The sequence below is a fragment of the Scaptodrosophila lebanonensis genome, unplaced genomic scaffold (assembly GCF_003285725.1).
Source record: "Scaptodrosophila lebanonensis strain 11010-0011.00,11010-0021.00 unplaced genomic scaffold, SlebRS2 tig00000001-arrow-pilon, whole genome shotgun sequence".
NCBI lineage: Eukaryota > Metazoa > Arthropoda > Insecta > Diptera > Drosophilidae > Scaptodrosophila > Scaptodrosophila lebanonensis.
The window spans coordinates 150,550-168,526 of record NW_022060529.1 but is presented as its reverse complement, the minus strand read 5'-3'; the positions used below and the strand labels follow the sequence as shown (position 1 = coordinate 168,526).

The following is a 17,977-nucleotide window of genomic DNA, read 5'->3' as shown; positions in this document are numbered from 1 at the left end:
CCTTTTTTGTTGCAGGCTGTTTTTCCCTTTTTACTTTTTGGTGCGCTTGCCGCAAAGCAGGATTCGCTTTGAGCTTAACATTTGGTGGGCGGCCTGTTAAAATATGCATGTTATTAAAATGACACAAATGGTCGCAGTAATTTTTGTGTTGTGGGCGTGTCTGAGGGTGAGGTGAGTGCGGTTAATATCAGTGTAAATACCGCAAACAGTTAAATACACAAACACAGCATGGGTATTTTTGTTCGGTTTCACAAAAGTATCTCTTAAATACTGTTTTTTTTTTAATGTCAGGTATTAAAAATAATATGTCCAATTAAGTAGAGGGAAAGCTGCGAAAATGAATGGGAAAGCAACAAACTAAACAAGCTTTTTGGTCCCTTAAGTGCATGTAAGTCAGACTCTTTAGACAGATGTTAGGAGTGCTAACTAATAAAGCAATGAAATCTTTTTGGCAATCAGGCATTGAAAAAATCAGCAAAAAATATTTTTGTCTAATAACTGCAGGGGAAAACAGAAAGGAATGTTTTAAAAAAATCAGAGCTTTTACAATAGAGCTTTATAGTTTTGTATTTCAAAAAATCAAATTTGTATTGAATATATCCTTATGGGATGGTCAAGTACATTACATAAGCAAAAACAATACAATATTTTCATATGATCTCTTTAGTGATTTTGTAATTTGTAATTTTATCGAATTAAATGGAAAACGTGGAGAGAAATGCCCAGAAATTGTAATTCGTGTAATCAAAAAAATTTGTTGCTCGCAATAAATATCGATTTACTGGTTGTAGGTGACTTGTAGAATTATGAAGGGCCCGAAGCGGGTAGGACTTTCCCATTTAACGGAGAGAGAGAGAGAGAAGATAATTTTAATCGGATTTAGAAAAATATTTTACATTATTAGACAAGAATGTGGTAGAAGAAAATTTGTGGGTTAATAGGTATAATTTATGTTATACTTTATAAACTAATTCGTTAAGCATAGCTATCAATCCATAAGCATTAAAAACCTAATATACTATCTTTTCCACATACATACAAGGAGCGTTCCAAAGTAAATAGGACTTTTTGAATCTAGCGCCCCCTGGTGCCGCTATCTATATGTCGACTAGTGCGTTCGAATCTGCTATCTTTATCGATTGTCCAGTGAGAATTTCATGACATTTCATAGATTGGAAGTGAAGTTATTGCGTTTTAAGTGTCAGTATGTTTGTGTTATCGGTGCGAAAATGAGCTTCGAACACAGAGCCAACATTAAATTTTGTTTTAAAATTGGTAAAACTTTTACAGAAGCGTTTCAATTGATGGAACAAGCTTATGGCTATGATTGCCTATACCGTAGCAGAGTGCACGAGTGGTTTCAACGTTTTCAAAGGGCCGTGTCCTCACGATGACGATCAACATGTGGGCCAATCAAAATTCGTGATCACCGAAAATTCCATCGAAACGGTGCATGAATTCATCAAAAATCAGCCGAAATCATCATTGAAATTGATCGAAATGGAATTGAACATCTCCAAAATATCGATTTATCGCATTTTGACGGAACATTTGGGCTTACGAAAGGTGTGTGCAAAGACAAAAACTTCCTTTACAATATTGTGACTGGTGACGAAACGTAGTATTTCCAATATGATACCGAAACGAAACGCCAGAGTGCTGAATGGAAGGCACCGGGCGAGCCCAAACCCAAAAAATCGCGCATGGAGAAGTCGAAAGTGAAGACAATGCTGATTTGTTTTTATGATTCCAAGGGTATTGTCCACAAAGAATTTGTTCCACCCGGCCAAAACGTTAATGCGGTATTCTACCTTGGAGTTTTGAAGCGTTTGGTTCGCCGTATTCGACGTGTTCGACCCGAATATCGCGAAGATGATAGTTGGCGTTTGTTGCACGATAATGCGCCGTCTCATCGATCGACGCTTGTGACCGATTATTTGACCAAAAATCACATTTTAACCATTACCCACTCGCCATATTCACGTGATATGTCACCGTGCGACTTCTACCTTTTCGGAAAAATGCATTTGCCCATGAAAGGAAAGCGTTATGCAGACGTAGAGGCCATTCAAAAGGCTTGCACCGGCATTATTAATTGATTTTGCCGAAAAAAACATTTGTTCAGGTTTTTTTAAATGTCCTGCTTACTTTGGAACACATCTTGTATATCTTTATACATAAACAAGAGAGAACGCTACAGTCGAGCAAGCCTGACAGTAGAGTACACTGAACTCTCTACAAAAAAAGAAAAATTAGAAGAAAATAAAAATAAAATAAATAAAAAATATTCAATACATATGTACAAACATGTAAGATGTTTATTATAAATGTTTATATTAATGTTTATATTAAAGGAATATGATATAGTATTATAAATCAATGTGGGATAAGTTAAATACAACTGATTTAAAGGAATATGAATTACAAACTACAACGTTGACACACTGCTACGGACGAAACAACTTCTCTTCACGACTTTCTCAGCTCGACCTCTCTCTCACGACTCCACTGCTCTACTGTGTCTCTCTGTGCGGAAAAGGCAGGATGACAATACTCTTGTGTGTTGCCACCTTACATACTTACATACATACAAAGTACATTTTCTACAGCATACATACATTTACATCTTCGTGTCTATGGAATAAGTCAAAGCAGCAACAACAACAACAGCTGCGGGCAGAGCTTCGGCAGAGAATATATTTATGGCTATAACTTTCTTCATAATTAGCCTATCGTAATAAAACTTGGCATAAGGACTCATAATCACTAACTGGGGGTATTTTTCCAAATCTGAGGGTAAACACTACGTCAAAAACACACGAACTGCGAAGGAGTGGGGAGTGAATCGAAGAAAAACTCAAACTCGTACTTTCTCGGTCTTAGGAGAATCTGGATACCAAGTTTGGTTGTTCTAGCTCTTATACTTTCTGAGATCCTTGCATTCATACGGACGGACAGACGGATATGGCATTAGCGACTCTTCTTGTCATCCTGATCAATAATATAAGTTAACACCCAGCAACATAACACCCAACGTTGCTGCCCCCTTCTGACACCCGCCACTGTGGCCCCTTCCGTACGCCGACCATGACCATCAGCAGCGAACGTTGACCCGCCAAACTGCAGCGGCGCTGCCACGTCCTATATTTTCTATGTTTCGACCTAGGAATTCACAACTAGTTCAAGTAAATCTAAGTAGACTATCGGTTCCAAATCAACACATAAGGTCCTCAAAACCAACAAACTATAAAATAAGAAAGAGTATTAAAACAAAGAGATTTAATAAATAAATAAACACTAAAAGGTAACCCATCATATGGGTGACCTTAACTTATATATACTTTTGGGGGCTTGCCACTCCTCCTTCTGTAGATACATACATTCGCACAAAACTAGTCTACCGTTTTTGCCTTTGTGTACAGGGTATAAAAAGGGAAAATTTTATGCTCACAAATAATTTGATTATCTATCAATATCTTATATTCGGTCATCCACATTAAAAATAGGAAAACAGCCGAAAAACCTTTCAAATTTCCAGTCGATCCACCTATACACATAACAGTTTCACATAAACGTATAAACAATAAATTCGGGTGTGTGACACTACAACACACTCTCACACTACTCACGACTAGTCTAAAGAGTGGCAGCACAAAATTAAATTAAAATCACTTAAATATTGAAACGCCACGGTAGTGCATGAAGCGCACTCGCACATTTCTTCCTCGTTTGGGTGTGCATTTATGCTTATGTAAATGCGCGTGGGTGTATCTCTGTATGTGCGAGTGAGTGTAGCAGAATCCGAATCCGATTACGGCAGCGGGGAGGCACAATAATAGCGCATAATTAAAAGCCACAGAGTGAGCCACGAATGAGCCACCGCCCATGCCTATGGCGTGTGCGCGCAGAAAAAATGGCAATATAGCACGGGAAAATTTATCAAAATGTCTCCCGGGATATAATATATGAGTGCATTTAATAGGTATGGAGAAAAATGTTTCTTATGGCATAAAATATTCGATATGCTTTTCCAAAGTTGTAAAATGTTGTTCACTAATGGGGGAAAATGTTCTGTTTCCGATGAAAATCTGTACTTACTATAAATTGATATCAAGTAGCAACAAAAGTAATGTTTTTCAATCTTGCAATACTTTGATTTTAGATAGTTTTGCTTTAATTTGTATTACGTATTAAGTACTATTACAATTTAATCAAACATCTTTGGCAATGAAAAAAAGTCTACTACAAAACTAAACTGAGTGAATCATTCTTAAAAAAAAGTTTGTCATGGAGAAAACGAAGGCATAGCCATCTTAAAAACCAGCAGACGAAATAAATAGATCATTGGGATAGATTTTTATACCCTGTACCCAAAGGTACAGTTTTGTGCGAGTGTACATGGAACATACAGAAGGAGGCGTGGCAGACCCCACAAAGTATATATATTCTTGATCAGGATGACAAGCCGAGTCGATATAGCCATGTCCGTCTGTCTGTCAGTCTGTCTGCCTGTCTGTATGAGCGCAAGGATCTCAGAAAGTATAAGAGCTAGAATAATCAAACTTGGTATCTAGATTCTCCTGAGCCCGAGAAAGGACGAGGTTGTTCATTTTTTCTGATCCACTCCCCCCTATTCGCGATTTTCTATAACTCCCGTAATTCTTGAAATTTTGAACTAAAATTTGGTAGTCACATTAAGTTAGTTATTATATATTCGTACACCAAGTTTCAGTATAATAGGTTGCTCAGTTAGTTATAGCCATATAACCAGGCCCAAGCTGTGTCCGCAGCTGTATTTGCAGTCCTCTCTTGTAACAAATTCAAAAATTGTCTCTTTAAACAATTTAAAATAAAGTCTGTTTGATCCAATGTCTGTACAAACAAAACAACTGTGGGAGTTTGCATAATCGAAAAAAATACGATTTTGACGTGTAGCGTGTGATCTACAAGTAGTTGAGAGTACAAAAGGGTACTAAAATAGGGATTTTTTTTATAAAATAATTATAACAAGAGAGAACGCTACAGTCGAGCAAGCCCGACAGTGTAATACCCTGTACCCAGACGAATATCCGTCACTGAGTTATATGCGCCCATAGCAGCAGCAAAAAGAGGAAGAAGAAGAGCGAACTTGTTGCTGCAGTTTGGGGGGTTGTACTGGCGAGAATTTGTTTCGCTAATAACTTTTCTTAGAATTGACCGAATTGAATAAAATTTTGAACAACAGTAGACAATTATATATAAATTATGTGTGCAAAGTGTGGTTTAGGTAGCATTTGAAATGTGGACGCTATTGACGAAATTCTGCAGCGGGGGAAGGGGGGGAAAATAAAAAAAAAAAATAAACTCGTCCTTACTCGGACCTAGGAGAATCTGGATGCCAACTTTGGTTATTCTAGCTTTTATAGTTTCTGAGATCCTCGCGTTCATCCAGACGGACGGACAGACGGACAGACGGACGGACAGACGGACGGACAGACGGACAGACGGACGGACATGTCTAGATCGATTTCTCTCGTCATGCTGATCAAGAATATATATACTTTATGGGGTCGGAGATGCTTCCTTCTGTATGTTACATACAACCTAATATACCCTTTTTACCCTACGGGTACAGGGTATAAAAATATTTAATTATGTTCGCTTATATAAAACCATCGATGTACATATTCCGAGGCTTCAAAACATCATCCTCCGCCTAGTTTATTTTAAATTTGAAGTTTTAGTGCAATTTCAGAAAAAATTCCATAAGTCTCGAAATCAATCAAAAGAAGAGCAAAAGTCTGTCAGCAACATGTTTGTAAAGATGTACAGGGGCACAGCATGGGACTTCAATGAAATATTATGAACAAATGACAGAATTGCTCAAATCAATGCAGTTTCTAAATTAAATATAACGTTGGTAATGTGCATGGCTACCCGTCGTTTTGGTTGACCAGCATCAAACAATCAATAAAACGATGTCGAGAATCCAAATGGGTCACAGGCACATCAATGCAGCTCCTGTGCCAGCGTGTCGATGCGTGCACCAGCTGTGCGGAACATTAGAATTTAAAAACTAATTAATACGCGCGCCAATTGCGCAATTAGTGGCACTGGGTTCGTTCGGTATGTGAGCGGAACCAGAGGGGTGGGGCTTGTAGCATTGGGGCTCAGAACTGACGCGGAAGCATTTTGTGGGTCAGCTTGCGGCGCATAAACACAATTTGTTCAGATGGGAAATACTATGCATATTCGTATTTATGTGAAGGTGCCCGTCTACCTGATATATAGTACAAATAACTGTGCGGGAGAACGCTCAATTGCATTGCAAATTTGTAGGCCACAATTAAACTGAACTGATTGATTAAAGCAAACATTCTACTTATATACATATATAGGCATATACAATATGTACTCACACAGCACGGACAATTGCACAGTTGCTCGCATTGGCATATCTGGCGATAGAGCCTTGTGCTTGGCCTGGCAGGAGTATTCCGTATAATCATCATCGGCACCTGGCTTCAGTTTTAAGCTGGAGGTTGTTGTAAAGCGTTTGGGGGTAGACTCTTCCACTTTGTCATCGCGCTTATCTGTAACAGGATTAAGGATTATATATAAAAGGCTGGTTTTATACAAGTTATATAAGTAATGTTTAATAAAAGATATAAGTACGAAAGAATTCTTGATAAATGTGCAAAGAGCATTTGTTTGCATAAAATCTCGCTTTTATATTAACTTTTTAACATGTACTTCTTTGCTCAATAAATTCTTAAATCATTTAAAATAATTAAAGCCATTATACCAATAATAAACTTTACGTAATAAATACATAACTCTCTATTATTGATTTCAATTAAATCGAATTTGATTGAATCTAAGAAAAATTATAGAAACTAGTTGAAATTTGATATAATTAATTATTATGAAATTAATTATATTGAAATTGTGTTTTTTGTTGCAACATAATAATACTCGTGCATCCAATATTCTAGTATTCCTGAATTAGAAATATTAATGAGTCTGCAGATATTTATATGGGCATGTTTAGGGCAAAAAGCATTCATATGCGAATTCGGTGGCTAACGCATACTATATGTATGTGGACGTACATTCACGTCAAATCACATCATAATAAATAACGACGCAACTGTTGCGCACACTCGCAGATGTGCTCATTAACACTCGCAATGCAGCTAAGGACAAAAACAATCCACATATTTGAATATGTGCGAGTAAGTATGTTTCATTATATTATCAAGAGCACAGCATATGCGAATGAATGATAAATGTCTGCACGTCGTGCCGAATGGTGGCGATTTGTCATAATACTCGGGCGGAGCAAAAAGAAAGAAAAACAACGTCAACTGCAACGAACGGTACGCAAATGGAAATTGGCACATGGGCCAGGGCTTGACTAACCGACTGACTAACTGCCTGATTCACTGATGCCCAGATGTGTCTGTTGTTATTCGTCAACTCATCTATGCCAACATTCTTGACGACATTTTAAAAATTACATATCATTTGCCGCCAGAAAGTCGCTGCCATAAAGCTTAACGCATATTTTAGAAAGATTTCGTTGCACATGCCAAAAATTAATATGTTTATCGTGTGCGTGTTTTGGCATTCCTAATATAGTATATATTATTTTTCGCAAGTCATAATATTTAATATGTCTTGGCAATTTATTCACTTTTTTTTGGCAAAGAGAATGTTTATTAAAAAGTGTAAACGGAAGCTGTTTGATCTTAAGAATTTTACTTGTATTGAAATTTGTCTTTGAAGGAAGACAGTTAAGGGCTTATAAAGATGTAGACGTGTAATTCGCTTTTTTGGTAAAGAATTCTAATGAAAAGTTATAATTCCCGGATATTTATTGGATTTACTCATAAAGGTATAAAATACGAATATTTTTTATATTTTATAATGTAAGTGAAAGCAAATAATATGTTGAAAGAGTTTGAAAACATTGCGATAGCTTCCAAGGAAATTCTTTAGTATGTCAGCGGTGCAAAGAAGGAGGTAACAATCATTGTAAGATAGTTAGCAGCACTATGCCGCTTATTCCATCGTCATATTTTCCGCTGGGCATAATTCAATGCGCTCAGAAGTATGCTACGATGTTGTGCACATTTTTATTATATTTCTTCTTTAAATGAGTGGAAGTGTCCAGAAACTTAAATACTATAGTTCGTCATTGTGTTCAGCGGCAGCATCTATAAATTAAATATCAGGATATCTATGTAAATGTCTGCCTGTGCGGGTAATCATCAACAACATCGGCTATGGAAACAACAACAACAACATTTACAAGATCTGGCACCGTGACACATTAAACATCATTTACGCACTCGGCCACACACGAGCAGCCGTGTACTGTCTAAAAGACCCAGTTACTGACAGTTTGCAAATGATACTCCCGCTGATGCTGACGGTGGTGCTGAGGCTATTGTCGTAAACCCTCATTGCCACCGTTTTCAACTACCAACAACAAGCAAGCAACTACTGACTGCCGCAGTCCAGCCGCAACATATTGCGTCATAAACATAATTCATCATGCAGCGCTTCCTTTCTCGCTCAGCCCACATTTCCTTTCGGGTCTTCCTACATTTTAACGCTCTTTGCTTCTTTTTTATTTTTTTTGTTCGCCGTCTTTCTCTCATTTTATGTTTGCCCAAAAATTTCCATCATCATCAGCAGCAACAGCAGCTACGACGACGGAGTCGTGCGTTTTACATTTCAAGCATTTTTAACGCGCCAGTTGTGTTAAAATGATTTCGTTAGCCGCTAAATGACAGGCAGTCGCTGCCAAACCAAACATTGCGTCCCTATGGGCATCAGCGCCCAAAAGGGGCACAAACACACACATACACATTCTGGCATGTGCACAAACTCACACAAACATATGCACATGTATGTGTATCATAATCATTATGAAAATTAAAAGTCGTATGCGATAAAGAATAAATGGCATGGGCTGGCTGAAGCAAGTGTGGTGATGGGATATCAGCTAAACACCGTGTGATGATGATGTTGATGTTCTTGCTGCTGTTGCTGGTGGTGGTGCTGGTGCTATGAGGACGACCAGCATCAGCATCCGCCATTCACAACAGCGTTGACATTTGCATTTTTTCATATTTCCCAAAAAGCGGTCTTCGTTCTTCGTTTTTCCAATTTGCTGCCCAACAAAATGACAAGGCACAAATAAAATTGCACACACACACATATGCAGACGCATACATATGACAATATACAAAAATAAGCTATAGAAAAAAATGAATATAAAGGGAAACACCAACATCGACCGTCACCATTTTGCTGGAGTATAAAATTATTATTTAAGCACCGTCATCAAGCAAAAAGTCGACGTCCATTCACATGTTCGGCTCGGAGGCTGAGGTACAGGCTGAGACTTAAGCGAACCGATTGCAGATGCCTGAACGCCGCCCGCACTCATCCCTACACTTAGACCATTTACACTTTTTCTCCTTCTTGTTTTTATGCCTCGGAGTGGAGCTGAGTGGATCAGCTTGGCGTACTGCAACCGATCGATACAACTTTGAGGGACATTAGAGGCCCTAAGTATTTGAGAGTGAGTATAGATGTGGATGTGTATGTGTGTGTGTGAGTGTGCCTAGCTGTTTGCCTGTTTTTGTGTAAGTGGACATTAAATTTGATGGCTTAGTGTTGCTGTGACAAGTGTCAAACACTTCCACATCCACTTGGAGTTGCCTCTGCCAGTGGCGGGCATGAACTTGATTACACGCGTTTAGCAATTTGAGCTGCTAGTTGCTGCTGCTGCCCGTTTTATGGCTAACTTGACGGTCAATGTAGACTTAATAAAAATTTGCAAGGTAATAGAAAAACCCTGTGACGTGCAGAATTGCTTAGCTCGCCTCAAAATTTGACCCCCAATTTTAAATTTGCTTATCTACCATATAAGACTCTTCCTCAGAATGATCTTTAATATGAGAAACTTGTCATATATTAAATTTTTTTATTATACTCTGTACATAAAATGTACAAAAGTATATTAGGTTTCCGGGAGCTGAAAATGTAACAGGCGGAAGGAGGCGTGGCAGACCCCACAAAGTGTATATATTCTTGATCAGCATGACGAGACGAGTCGATCTAGCCCTGTCTGTCTGTCAGTCTGTCCGTCCGTATGAACACCTGGTTCTCAGAGACTATAAGAGCTAGAGACGTGCAGAATTGCTTAGCTCGCCTCAAAATTTGACCCCAATTTTAAATTTGCTTATCTACCATATAAGACTCTTCCTCAGAATGATCTTTAATATGAGAAATTTGTCATATATTAAATTTTTTTATTATACTCTGTACAAAAGTATATTAGGTTTGCGGGAGCTGAAAATGTAACAGACGGAAGGAGGCGTGGCAGACCCCACAAAGTGTATATATTCTTGATCAGCATGACGAGACGAGTCGATCTAGCCCTGTCTGTCTGTCAGTCTGTCCGTCCGTATGAACACCTGGATCTCAAAGACTATAAGAGCTAGAGACACCAAATTGTGCACAAAGATGTCTTTTGCGTGTACGCTGTGCAAGTTTTTTTTTTTTTTTTGTTTTTGGTTCACCACCCCATTTTCCATTCGTATAATCGCCTATATCTCGGAGACTATAAGACCTAGGGACTAATTATAATAAGGAGAAGATAAATATTATATAGTAAATAAACTTATAATTGTAAGCAAAAATACTGAGTCCATGAAAGATGGGCAAGCATTAAACTGTACTCAAATTATTTATTAGGTAAATGTAGAATTTTGTTCATCTTTATGACCAACCGCTAGTACAGACCTGGTTTATATTCCACATTTCCGCGATACCAAATAATTTGGGCGGCGGGCTTAGCATTGGCTACAATGCACTTGAGTGCCAGGTCTTGATTCTCGCGGACTTCCACCTTCGAGTTGTGACTGTAGCCCTTGATTTCAATTGATGCCGGTGGTGCTGTAAGAAGAAAAGAATTGCAATTAATGGGGGCATAGTGATAAGGCAGAGGTGCAATTAAAAGCTATAATTTCGCATGCGACTCAAGGCTGGACGAGCCATTTGCAGTCTCCAATATCAGCTATGTCTAAAGGGTTTGTGAGGCAGCAGTGAAAAATGCAGCCATAAACAAACATCAAGTAAATGTTGCTTTAGGAGAGTGGCATAATGGAATATGGTGGGATAAAACGGATAAAACGTCTGTAGTAGAGAAACAAAAGCTAACGACTGCAAACGATAGCGGCATTTTCTCTCATTATACGACAATAAAACACGGCGGTCGCTTGGCTGGCGTGGGCGGCATTGTTGCTGCTTTTACTGCTGTTACTGGGCGTGGCAGGTCTTGCATACGCATTGTTTGTTTCTTGCCTGCCTGCTTGCCTGCCTGCCTGCCTGCCTGAAGACTGCAGACATTGTTGTGCAAGCATTTGTGTGGCTGAAGCGCTCGTCGAAGTTGTTAAGTCTTATGCCGTAAGTTGAATGTCCGCCGGAGCAGTACGGCAGTACGCAATGCCTGCAGTGCTTACTGCCACACCCACTGCCCAGTACCAACCGCCCCTTGCCATCTATCCAAGTCTACAGCACATCTCCCAATGCTCGCCAGCAGTGCTCGTTCGTCGCCTGTTTCGTTGTTAATGTGCTCAAATATGAGTTTCAATATTTGCTCACAGCGAGAAGACGAGTGGTAGTAGGTGGGTTGGGAGCATTGGGAAGAGGAGGACTGCTGCCTGACAAACTGTTGAAATATAGACAAGCAAAACAATGCAATTCAGAACGGAATGGAGAATGGAGCATGGTGCATGGAGCATGAAGCACGGAGAGACTGTGAGGCTGGTGGCGGTTGAATGCAGCAGCAAGAAAGCAAACAAACAAACAATCGTGGATAAAGTTAAGTGCACGTGTGCATTATTTTAATGCCACCTGAAGGAGTTGGCAACCATTGCATCTTGTGGTGCTGCGCCAGAACGATTGCTGCTGTAGAGCGACTAAAACAAACACGTCAGTAGTGCAGCAACGTGCTGCAAAAACTCGCGTTTGGAGTTCATGTGGGGAGTCTGCCTGGAGGCACTAAGAAAAAATTGGGTAGCAGTCTCTACGCGACATATACATAGGCGTCCTTTCTTCATCTCGTTGCAATGGAGCAGCGGGTGTTGTATTAAAAATGTGAGAGTGTGACTCTGGCTATGCATTTGACATGCAACATATGTTGCCAACCGACAACCGACACACAAACACAACATATAAGGAGCCTTAGAAAAAGCGTACAGAAGTTGTTGCATGCGAAATGAATGCCTAATGCGGCGCAAGGGGCCAGGAATGGTGGGAGGAGCTGGGAAGAGAAGAGGCTCGACATGGTGTAGAGTGATGTTGGACAGAGCGTCATTGGCAGCTTGGGCTTCCGTTATGTATAAGGTTCTTCGTTTTGTTGCCACACTGAATTGAATCAACGCCGCGAATTATTGCGGTGTACCGAGCTACTATACAGAGACATCACAAAAGCAAAGCCTCAGCAGTAGGAGAAATTACTTCAATCTTTTTGAAAATAAGGTACCATGTTTGGTATGCATTATTTTGAAAAGGCGAAGCACTAAAAAATTGTATCGTTTATCAAAATGCCGTAATTATTATTCACCAGATAGGGTTAACAATTTTTAAAAGTGGCCCAACAGCTTCTTTTATATTTTCGTATCCTGAAATATTTATCTTTAACGATTAAAAAAAAAACGATTCATATATTTGTATTTATTTAATTTTACAACCTTTTCACAAACACCATACAGAAGATGAACAAACTTCATGCATTTTAGGAAAACGTCAAATACGCGAAATCATAATTATTATTATCATAATTCATTAAAACCATTCCGAATTTCTAGGCAAAACTTAAGGTATCATTAAAATAATTATAATAAGCTGAGTTTTCTCCTTTTACCCATCAGAAACAAGACTTTTTTACACTGCAAAAAACTCGACTTTGAATTCTCGGTTGGGCTATCTTATATACATACCCATGTATGTATGTTAGTAAAGACTGTGGAGAGTCATTTCTCAATCTCTATCATATTTCAGATTAAATCAATCATATTTCAGAAGGTCTCGCGAAACAGTTGAAGTTGAGTTATTGAGTTATTAGATATAGTTATTGAGTTATTGAGTTATTAGATATAGCTGTATCTTCTCCAAAAATAAATTTTTTAGCCGTATTGGCACTTAGTATGAAATGATCAAACTGTATATTTTTCATTATATACATTTAGAAAATAGTATACCACATAATTGAATTTGTTGTTTAATTAATAGCCGATTTCTGAATGTGTTATATTGACTTTCGAACTCAACCATAAATTAAATGCAATAAAATTGCCTTTTCTTATAATTGATTTTCTAAGCGAAGCCTTTGCCAAAAGTACAGATTTCAAATTTAATATTACATTTTCTTTCATTCAATCTTAAACGTCAACAATCAAACGTCCCTCTGCTTAACAATATATATGGGTTTTTTCCTCTGCGCCCCTGGCCTGTGTGGTTGTGTGACAGTTGCGTTGTTTGTGAATTTTATTAGCCTAGCTGTAGGCGCATTAAATTATTATGCACAAATCAAATATACAAACACAATGCGTCGTGTGACATGCGTGCATGTGTGGGTGCGAACATAAAAAAGTCTCACACACACACACCAGGATGTCTACAAAAATCACACACATGAAAGTGTATATGAATCGAAAAATCGCAAACACATACATTGTTTGGTATATTTATACAAATATGTATGTATACTCGTACGAGTATATGGATATACATACTATACATGTAGTACTTTGTATAAAAACGTTCGTTTTTGGGACAACGTACTATGCATATGCCAAGCAGACCCTACGGCTGTGTAATTTTATTTTTTTTCGCACACAAGCATCGCACACCACCAATGGTTCATTTGTACCTTCATTGCGATTCCCATTCGTATTTGCGCTGTGACCCGACGCGGGCATTGATTATTTTCATTTTGAATTTTTCTGATGTTGGAGCTGCCTCTTAAGCCCGAGGAACTTAGGAGCCTCACACATATCTAATTTCTGTGGTGAGGTTTCGCTTGGACGTGAAGTGTTCATGGTTTGCGGGAGCTGAAAATGTGACAGGTAGAAGGAGACGTGGCAGACCCCACAAAGTATATATATTCTTGATCAGCAGGACGAGACGAATACCAAGAGAGGTAATCGATCAACTTTTTATTTTAATTTTCTGAATTTTTTGAATTTCGTTAATTATCCTAAACATAGGTATAGAGTATTTCAAAGTCGAGACACCCGACTTTAGCTTCCCTGCTTGTTGTTGGAATTGACTTTGGTATAACTTATACTATAAATCTACTAAAGCTTACATTTATTGCTAAAAGTAAGCCACAGCTTAAAACAAGAGCGGGAAATACAATTAACAGCATTTTTTTAAATGGAAGAAATATGAACTCGGCTAACTAAATCACTAATGACAACTCAAATTATGACTCTTTAAAGAAAGTGCAAGCAGATTTCTGTATTTAAGTATCATTGTAGCAGGTTTTCGTCAAATACAACAAGCCACATTTAGATATTGATGCACAAATACTTTAACCAAGTTGAACCGCTGAGATCATTATTTTATTGTCCGTTCCAATTTCAGAAATGAATCAAACATGAGTACCTAGAGTATGTTTCGATTTGTGGGGAACTAAATTGTCATATGTTTGATGTGTTTGTCTGCAATGACTCAACAACTTTACGACAACTGTAACATTTTGATTTCTGGCATACTCGCGGCAGACACAGCTGTGGCGGGAAGTAGCTGGTTGGGCTGGACTCTGTCGACTCAATCGATGGTGATGGAATGTCACGAGAACTGGTATCCTTGGTAAAAGTTTTTGAGCAGTTATTGGTGAAGGAGAGGAAAGGAAACGAAAGGAGGGGTGCACATAGGTGTTCTGATCTAACCGGGTACATTCATCGAAAATTCATAATGCTCGTTTTTGGCAGCTCCGTCTCGATTCGGTGCATCGAATGGTTAAGATGGATGATATTAATGCACATTTTATTTTTTCTTGAGTAGAGTTCAGAAAAATGCAACACGACTGCGGGAAGAAAAGGGTACTATCGGTTAGATAGTAGTAGTGGAAATAAAAATGTATGCGGACGATGTATACTCATTGTTATGGGTGGGTGGGTGTGTGCATTGTTGATTGAAATGCAAATTGAATTTGATTATTGACATATGCATGGCATGCATGCACCTTGATGAACACATTCCTGCCGATGCTCCCAAACTGTTCAAAGGTTGCAGCCTCAATTGCCGGCTTACACCTCGGATTATGAGCAAAACAAGAAAGGAATGCTAAAGTCGAGCAGGCTCAACTCTTAAATACCCTGTACCACCCCATAAAAAAAAAATTATTAAAAAAATTTAATTAATTAAATTAAATGTAAAATATTCCATACATAAATTTACATCAGAATCGTGTCTATGCGTGCTTGTGTACTTGTACATATGTATGTATGTGCATTACATAATTATGTCAAAGCAGCAACAAATACACCTGTGGACAGAGCTTGGGCCTTGTTATATGGTTATAATTTTCTTTCTAATCAACGTATCATAATGAAACTTAGATACGGATATATAATCACTAACTGGATGTCAGTACCAATTTTAGTTAAAAATTCCAAGAATTACGGGAGTTATAGAAAATCACGAATCGGGGGGGAGTGGGGAGGTGCATCGGGAAAAATGAACAAACTCGTCCTTTCTCGGGCTCAGGAGAATCCGTATACCAAGTTTGGTTATTCTAGCTCTTATACTTTCTGAGATCCCAGACAGACGGTCAGACGGACAGACGGACATGGCTATATCGACTCGGCTTGTCATCCTGATGAAGAATATATATACTTTGTGGGGTCTGCCACGCCTCCTTCTGTATGTTCCATGTACACTCCCACAAAACTAATATACCCTTTTACCCTTTGGGTACAGGGTATAAAAAGAGTACTGAAAACCAAGGCTATTGCTGTGAGCCAAAGTTGAGTGTTGTCAAGGATTTATCCGTGTATGTGTTGATTAAATTTTTGAGTCCGTATAACGTGAAGGTACAGTAATACATTATGTGTATCCATATGTATGCGATTGTTCAGAACGCGACGGTGAGCACACTCTTCGCCATGGTAGGGAATAATTTATGCAACAATAGCGCTGCAATGGCAGCTTTGGAAGCAGCCATACCAGCGACTTCAGAAAAGTACTATATACAAAGTGCAATTTGCCATGAACCCCACCAACGTTCCGTCCACCCCCAAGCGCACTGTCTAGCAGCTAACCCACTAATAGTACGCCTCATAAAAGTTTTATGCGTTGAAATATTTCTCTTTTCCCTCTTTTGTCGAAAGAAAAAGCAAGAATTGGCAATTTTTCCATTTGACGTCAACTTTTTCGACTATTGCAGCATCCGGGCTTAGGGATAAAGCGGCGGCAGAGATAGCGGATTCAGACATGTTGTGCGCCTTATTCTTGGAGTTCAACATGGCCTGAGATGTACCAGACAGCCTGACACACTTTAAATTTTTTACTGGTGACATGAGCATCTGAGCGGCGCAACTGTGCCTGCACTCATGACATCACATGGTGGACTATAAAGTTCGCGCTTACAATCGAAACAAATGTCTTGGCCATCTATTTAAATGCTGAGAAAGTATATATTCTTAACGCCTGAAAACTTTGCTCATTTACACTTCAATTACAAGAAATTCTGTGTTCGTTTTTTTCTTTTTCTCAGCGCAAAATGGGCTTTGGAAATGTGAAAAATGCGCCAGCATTTCAAATTCAATGAAGTGCGTTTATTGGCTGGCATGAGTTATTATAGCTAATGGATCAAATCAAAATACTCAATGGCATTAGGATGCCAATACAATTGATTGCCAGAGCGTACTTTACAATTTGTGGCCGCCTTAGGGATTTGAGAGCGGAAGACAATTGCTTAATTTACTTTAAATCAAATTTTGACAAAGCCAATGTTTTTTAAATAAGATAATTCAATCATATTTTTATTTGAACAAAAAAACACATAGTCACATTTCTAAAGCTTAGGAGCATATAAAGCTTATTTTAAGTTCTGAATTTTATTTTAAAGAACAGGTCTACAAAAATCAACAATAATCGTATAAGCCATTTATTTGTAAAACGGGCAAATGTCTACTATAGGTTCATTATTTTGGCGCACTATTTCGCCTTAAAATTGAACTGAATTGGATTTGTTGAAGTTTTTTCATTAATCATATGCATGTATTATTATTTAAATGCATCGGGCATTATTTAATCAAAATTTTCATTTGTTGGCCCCTTTTGTTAGGGGTATATACATACAGGTATATGGATTTATTTAAGTAGGTATGTTTAATACATTTAATAAGTAAATCATGCAAACAAGCTCTTTTCAGTTATAGTTTTAGTCAACTTAGAACTTCGTGCTAACAGGGTAGGGGTTTGAATTTGGGGTAAACTTTGAAGAAATATTACTGCCTTGGCCCTATATCTGTTCTATTCAATTATTCATTCTTAAAACAAATTGTGTCTTATTCAACTACTAAATAATTACATTTACTAAGATTCATTGTAGTAGTATCTATGCGAGTATTTATAAATTATATTATCCTGACTGATTGATTGGAAAGAGCGAGGAAACTGAAACTTGTATTTTTAAGTACATTTGCTTTTTATTTTCCATCTTTGAAACGAAATGCTGCATTGTGCATTTGCCTTTTTTTGCAATTTACTTTAGTTTGACTTAATTATCAAATTTTGAGAAAAAGTTGCTTATGACATTTGAATACCTCTGCATGCAGAAATATAACAGCATGAGGAATGTAACAAATTAAATATTTAATCAAAAGTCATTTGAGCACTTGTGTAGTATATATAAATTTTTTTATTTTATTTACGATTTGGCATAATTGGATTTTGGTTCTTT

At 38.1% G+C, this 17,977-nt stretch overlaps 1 protein-coding gene across 1 annotated transcript in view; it reads right to left on the bottom strand.

The window, feature by feature from the left end:
* LOC115634451 (nephrin) overlaps positions 1 to 17,977 on the bottom strand; it is a gene marked incomplete at its 5' end in the record, with an annotated part of 105,025 nt that overhangs the window by 49,692 nt on the left and 37,356 nt on the right. Inside the window, 2 exons of the mRNA XM_030532163.1 lie at positions 6,399 to 6,572; positions 10,801 to 10,953. Of these exons, the coding sequence (XP_030388023.1) occupies positions 6,399 to 6,572; positions 10,801 to 10,953 (327 nt within the window). The remainder of the gene's footprint in view (positions 1 to 6,398; positions 6,573 to 10,800; positions 10,954 to 17,977) is intronic.